The sequence below is a fragment of the Erpetoichthys calabaricus genome, chromosome 3, assembly GCF_900747795.2.
Source record: "Erpetoichthys calabaricus chromosome 3, fErpCal1.3, whole genome shotgun sequence".
NCBI lineage: Eukaryota > Metazoa > Chordata > Cladistia > Polypteriformes > Polypteridae > Erpetoichthys > Erpetoichthys calabaricus.
Window position 1 is genome coordinate 123,414,265 of NC_041396.2, and position 7,365 is coordinate 123,421,629.

Below are 7,365 nucleotides of genomic sequence, written 5' to 3' on the forward strand. Positions count from 1 at the left end.
TCCAATTCTGTGAGCCCCTTCCGCAAACTCCTTGGCCTGCCTAGGTTGCCAACTGAAGCATGCTGGGAGCAGAGCTCGTACTGGGTCTCTCCGAACCACGGGACACCCTCTCCCGTCTAAAAACTCAGCCCCGGTACGCTCCCATCTGGGTACACTGCAGGTCCTGTCCCCTTCTCCTCCAGGACCGTTCCATCCTGCCGACTACACCACTGTCAAAAACTCCACAAAGAGCCATAGCAAGGGAGCTTGGTCCCGGAAGTGACGTCAAGAGGGCCAGTTGGAATCTCCCATGAATGGTCTGCAGGCAAGGGAGAAAAAGAGTCGGTGCACTGTGCCACATCCCTGTAAGATTCGGAACTGCCCTTACTCAAGCCCTTTAGCTGCCTCCCATGCGCACGTGTCTGACTATATATATATATATATATATATATATATATATATATATATATATTATATACATACACACAGTACTATGCAAAAGTTTTTGGCAGGTGTGAAAAAATGCTGTAAACAAAGAATGCTTTCAAAAATGGAAGTGTTAATCATTTACTTTCATCAATCAACAAAATGCAGTGAATGAACAAAAGAGAAATCTAAATCAAATCAATATTTGGTGTGACCACCCTTTGCCTTCAAAACAGCATTGATTCTTCTAGGTACACTTGCACACAGTTTTTGAAGGAACTCGGCTGGTAGGTTGTTCCAAACATCTTGGAGAACTAACCACAGATCTACTGTGGATGTAGGCTTCCTCATATCCTTCTGTCTCTTCATGTAATCCCAGACACACTCGATGATGTTGAGATCAGGGCTCTGTGGGGGCCATACCATCACTTCCAGGACTTCTTGTTCTTCTTTACGCTGAAGATAGTTCTTAATGACTTTGGCTGTATGTTTGGGGTCGTTGTCCTGCTGCAGAATAAATTTGGGGCCAATCATACGCCTCCCTGATGGCATTGCATGATGGATAAGTATCTGCCTGTATTTCTCAGCATTGAGAACACCATTAATCCTGACCAAATCTCCAACTCCATTTGCTGAAATGCAGCCCCAAATTTTCAAGGAACCTCCACCATGCTTCACTGTTGCCTGCAGACACTCATTATTGTACCACTCTCCAGCCCTTCGACGAACAAACTGCCTTCTGCTACAGCCAAATATTTCAAATTTTGACTCATCAGTCCAGAGCACCTGCTGCCATTTTTCTGCACCCCAGTTCCTATGTTTTCGTGCATACTTGAGTCACTTGGCCTTGTTTCCACGTCGGAGGTATGGCTTTTTGGCTGCAACTCTTCCATGAAGACCACTTCTGGCCAGACTTCTCCGGACAGTAGATGGGTGTACCTGGGTCCCACTGGTTTCTGCCAGTTCTGAGCTGATGGCACTGCTGGACATCTTCCGATTTCAAAGGGTAATAAGCTTGATGTGTCTTTCATCGGCTGCACTAAGTTTCCTTGGCCGACCACTGCGTCTACGATCCTCAACGTTGCCCGTTTCTTTGTGCTTTGTCAAAAGAGCTTGAACAGCACATCTTGAAACCCCAGTCTGCTTTGAAATCTTTGTTTGGGAGAGACCTTGCTGATGCAGTATAACTACCTTGTGTCTTGTTGTTGTGCTCAATCTTGCCATGACATGAACCTGTCTTCCACAACCTCACCTTGGTAGCAGAGCTTAGCTGTTCCTCACCCAGTTTTAAGCCTCCTACACAGCTGTTTATGTTTCAGTTAATGACTGTGTTTCAACCTACGTGTGACATTGATGATCATTAGAACCTGTTTGGTATAACTGGTTGATCATACACCTGACTATAATCCTACAAAATCCCTGACTTTGTGCAAGTGTCTCTATAAGAATTGATGCTGGTTTGAAGGCAAAAGGTAGTAACACCAAATATTGATTTGATTTAGATTTTTCTTTTGTTCGCTCACTTTGCATTTTGTAAATTGATAACAATAAACAATCATTATTTATATTTCTGAAAGCATTCTTTGATTACAGCATTATTTTCACACCTGCCTAAAACTTTTGCACAGTACTGTATGTGTATATATATATTATATATACACACACAAAAAAAAATAATGGAATATCTCTGGTTCTCCAGAACATTAAACGAATGACATACAAATGCAATACAGGCATGGGTTTCTTCCTGCTCATCAGAATTTTGACAGAAACTGGTGCCAAGAAAAAGCTGCATGCAACGTTTTTTGATTCCATCTGACCGAACACAAGTGGTGAAAGCCTGTGTAGACAGTTCAATTCGCTGCAATGAGCAGTAAAAAGCTTGGTGTTTAATCTGCGCTCACCTGACAATAAAATTGGCAAAAAAACGCTGTGTGCCTTATTCTTTTATCAAGGTCACAAAGGGACTCTTTCAGAGAAGTGTTCAATGTAACATTTTATAGGAAATAACTGGCAGTGGGGTATAAGGCCTTTTTTTGACTTTGCTCTAGGATTTGGTACATTCCCTTTGGATCTGAACTTGTCCACAACATACCTTAATTGCTTAGCTTCTTAAATAAATATCTATCTGATTGTATGTTGCAACTGGAAAAGCACATGCCATTAGGTGGTCAGTGCTCACTGTAGAGCAAAAAGCAGATTGACAGCTAGATGTCACATTGGTCACCTGCCGTTTGGATATTTCACTGCTTGTCATCCCAAAGTTGTCAAGTTTGCACTCCTGCAGTAACCATCTCAGTGATGACAGCAACATACTAAGCAAATTCCACAGCCAAGACACATAAAGCAGTTATAAAAAAAAAAACACTACTCAAAAGATCATGAAAAACAAATCTTTGCATTATTTCTGGAAAGATACTTACCAACTCATAACTATTGTATACAGTCATAGTTTACTCATGACCATTTTTCAGTTTTTACAAGATACTTGAACAAAGATATTGTGAAACAAATACTGAAAACAGTTGCTTGTGTGACAACATAATGAATGTTTTATTGGTATTACTATAAAGTTGCATTACAAATATTAAGCATTCTCCAACAAAACAAAAGATTTTGTTTGTCCAAAAAGTAAATGAACATTAGAAACATACTTCATGTGAGATACTTTTGCAGGTGTTTACCAGAGAGACGAATGGTAGTTGAATCTTATCTTCACCAGATATTGAAGATTGACTTGTGCAACATCATAGACAATATATCTGAAGGTGAGAGGTTAAGACTGAAAACAGTTCTTGCTTGAAGAAAATCTTAATGTTAACAGCATGAGAAAGTCAAGTAAACAGAGGCCAATATCCATCAATTTTTTTACATGCAAGATTTTTGTGACTAAGAAAATATTTTGATGGTAATGGGGACATTAAGCCCAACACTGCATATTTGTCCCTTTACACCTACTGCTTATATATCCTGCAGTTTAATGACTTATTCATTTATTGTGACCAAACAATGTTTTGCAGGGCCACCACACAACTGCAGTGGCTCTAACCCTTTACCATCCCCAACAGGACTAACCAAATTTATGACCATCTACTAGACAGCTTTTTACTCTAGTTTGGAAAGATGTTATTTCTAATACAGAGAACTGTAATCAACTTATTAATAAGATTTTACCACAAAGGAAACACAAGAAGGCTGCACATATCTACTGTAAAATGCATAAAAAATTAAACAACATATTAAAATGAAAAACCTTTAAAGACGGTCAGGTACTTCAGAGACACAGAGTCTGAAAAAAATGCATATTTAAACTTGACAACTGTTCGATTAATAGACTTCTTAGAATATCTAGTAATACTTTCTGTAATGATATTTAAGTGTGATATCAGCTGCTGAAATATAGAATATCAAGATCTGTTCCCTACATGTCTGCCACATGACTGGCAGAACACTTGTCCCTCACAATTTATGTTAACAATCACTCAATTCTGGACATTTTGCTGAAAAAAACTTGTTGTCTTAGGTACATTTTTTCTGTCTTGTTTGGAATATTCCTAAAGCTTGAACAGTGTTAGTCTTGAGCTCATAGTGTTAAGTATTCTGGTTAACAACCCACAGCTTCCAATTTCTTGACTCGGTTCATAGTCTTGGCACTTTGGGTCTGGTGATATTGTCATATTTTTGATAACTCCTGGTAATTCTTGTTTTGACTTTGCTTACGATTTTTTTTCTTATAAAAACTATTCTAGAAAGCTGTTTGTATTCCACATGCCACAGTCTACTTTTTAAAATCTTTGTGGTTACTCACAAAGTTAGTTACTTACTACATATACATACATATATATACATTGGGGCAAAAAAGTATTTAGTCAGCCACCAATCGTGCAAGTTCTCCCACTTAAAAAGATGAGAGAGGCCTGTAATTTTCATCATAGGTATACCTCAACTATGAGAAACAAAATGAGAAAAAAAATCCAGAAAATCACATTGTCTGATTTTTAAAGAATATATTTGCAAATTATGGTGGAAAATAAGTATTTGGTCACCTACAAACAAGCAAGATTTCTGGATCTCACAGACCTGTAACTTCTTCTGTAAGAGGCTCCTCTGTCCTCCACTCGTTACCTGTATTAATGGCACTTGTTTGAACACGTTATCAATATAAAAGACACCTGTCCACAACCTCAAACAGTCACACTCCAAACTCCACTATGACCAAGACCAAAGAGCTGTCAAAGGACACCAGAAACAAAATTGTAGACCTGCACCAGGCTGGGAAGACTGAATCTGCAATAGGTAAGCAGCTTGGTGTGAAGAAATCAGCTGTGGGAGCAATTATTAGAAAATGGAAGACATACAAGATCACTGATAATCTCCCTTGATCTGGGGCTCCACGCAAGATCTCACCCCGTGGGGTCAAAATGATCACAAGAACGGTGAGCAAAAATCCCAGAACCACACGGGGGGACCTAGTGAATGACCTGCAGAGAGCTGGGACCAAAGTAACAAAGGCTACCATCAGTAACACACTACGCTGCCAGGGACTCAAATCCTGCAGTGCCAGACGTGTCCCTCTGCTTAAGCCAGTACATGTGCAGGCCCGTCTGAAGTTTGCTAGAGAGCATTTGGATGATCCAGAAGAGGATTGGGAGAATGTCATATGGTCAGATGAAACCAAAATAGAACTTTTTGGTAAAAACTCTACTTGTCGTGTTTGGAGGAGAGAGAATGCTGAGTTGCCTCCAAAGAACACCATACCTACTGTAAAGCATGGGGGTGGAAACATCATGCTTTGGGGCTGTTTTTCTGCAAAGGGACCAGGACGACTGATCCGTGTAAAGGAAAGAATGAATGGGGCCATGTATCGTCAGATTTTGAGTGAAAACCTCCTTCCATCAGCAAGGGCATTGAAGATGAAACGTGGCTGGGTCTTTCAGCATGACAATGATCCCAAACACACCGCCTGGATAATGAAGGAGTGGCTTCGTAAGAAGCATTTCAAGGTCCTGGAGTGGCCTAGCCAGTCTCCAGATCTAAACCCCATAGAAAATCTTTGGAGGGAGTTGAAAGTCCGTGTTGCCCAGCGACAGCCCCAAAACATCACTGCTCTAGAGGAGATCTGCATGGAGGAATGGGCCAAAATACCAGCAACTGTGTGTGAAAACCTTGTGAAGACTTACAGAAAACGTTTGACCTCTGTCATTGCCAACAAAGGGTATATAACAAAGTATTGAGATGAACTTTTGTTATTGACCAAATACTTTTTTCCCACCATAATTTACAAATAAATTCTTAAAAAAATCAGACAATGTGATTTTCTGGATTTTTTTTTTCTCATTTTGTTTCTCGTAGTTGAGGTATACTATGATAAAAATGACAGGCCTCTCTCATCTTTTTAAGTGGGAGAACTTGCACAATTGGTGGCTGACTAAATACTTTTTTGCCCCACTGTATATACATATACATACATACATATATACATACATACATATACACACACACACACATATATATATATATATATATATATATATATATATATATATATATATATATATATATATATGAGAGAGAGTGACTTATCTGATTCCAGGCCTGTAGGGGATGGTTTATGACTAAAGGTTAAAAGAGGTGACTCCTTTCAGTTTAAGCAAAAGGGGCTTAAGAGGTGACAGTAATTGAAGTAACTGAATTATTGAAATTAATTGAATTATTTGAATTGAGTAATCAAAGTGTTTAAAATTATGAATGGAATTATCACAGTGGATTGAGACTATTGCTATGAGTCAACAGGAACATGATGACACAGAAATGTGCTAAGGGAATATGGCATAAACATTAGGAAGCTTTTCAACACACAGAGAACCAAAGACATATGGAATAAATTACCAAGTAGTGTAGTAGACAGTAGGACTTTAGGGACCTTCAAAACTAGACAAGATCAACTAAATAGCCTATTCTCATACAAAACTTTTCTAATGTTCTAACAACATAGCTATAAGGATCTTTGGGCCATACAAGTCCTCCACTGTACCAAGCTAGTACAGAAGTATAAGAAGAAACATCCTGAATAATTCCTAAAGCCAGCTGATTCATTAAAGAAGAGAGTGTTGTATTTATCTATTGGGAAATGGTTCACATTAGCTACAACAATGGTCTGAATGAATAAGATTGAAGAAATAATATCAAAAATACTACATTAGGTTCCTTGGTTAGTATACTTTTTTAGTGTTGCTATGAAGGCAGGGCATCTCATTGAGTTTCATTTATCAACAGATATTCTAAACAAGGATACCAAATTGGGAAGTCCAACTAAAACAACAAACCTCAGATGCAAGAGAGGCAGTAAAAATCCCATGTTAGGTTGTGATAACAGTGGACAGCCATGGGTATCTGAAGGGTCATAGGAATTCAGTTATCCTTTTATACAAGTTTTGTGGACATGAAGAAAGTTTAAGAATAAATACTCCAATGGAAGGTGCTACATAAAACCAGGGTTTTGTGAGCTCAACTACATGGTATTCAATACCTATATTGCAGATACAAAGTTTTGCATTCACATATTTGGCATTATGTTCAGGTGTATGCATTTACCCACCCATGATACATTTTAGTCTCTCTCATCTGTGTCACTGTTTCTGACAAGATATAAATGTGCAGCCAAGGCTCAAACAGTATCTGGTTTGTGAACCTTGCAAACATTCCTGAACGTTCTCTGTCTTACCAAGTGGCGTTTAAGAGAACATTCAGAAATGCTACCTTTTTTTCTAATAAAACAGATCCCATATATTAGCTGAAGCTATTTGAAAAACAGTGAGAGGAAAAGCAATATATTCATAAGAAACTATGTGCTGCCAATTTTTCAATTTCACATTTTAAATTCAATGGGGGCACCACTAATTTATTATTGCTCTATCAATAAGTCAAAATTATCTATTATAGGCTGTAAAAAATAAACAC

At 38.5% G+C, this 7,365-nt stretch overlaps 1 protein-coding gene across 2 annotated transcripts in view; it reads right to left on the reverse strand.

Annotated features, from left to right (window-relative positions):
• Positions 1-2,934: 2,934 nt before the first annotated feature.
• The window catches only part of parp1 (poly (ADP-ribose) polymerase 1), a 110,987-nt gene continuing 106,556 nt past the window's right edge, over positions 2,935-7,365 (reverse strand). For both annotated transcript variants that reach the window (XM_051924250.1, XM_051924251.1), the window contains exon 19: positions 2,935-3,167. In XM_051924250.1, the coding sequence (XP_051780210.1) occupies positions 3,086-3,167 (82 nt within the window). In that variant the 3' untranslated portion in view covers positions 2,935-3,085. The remainder of the gene's footprint in view (positions 3,168-7,365) is intronic.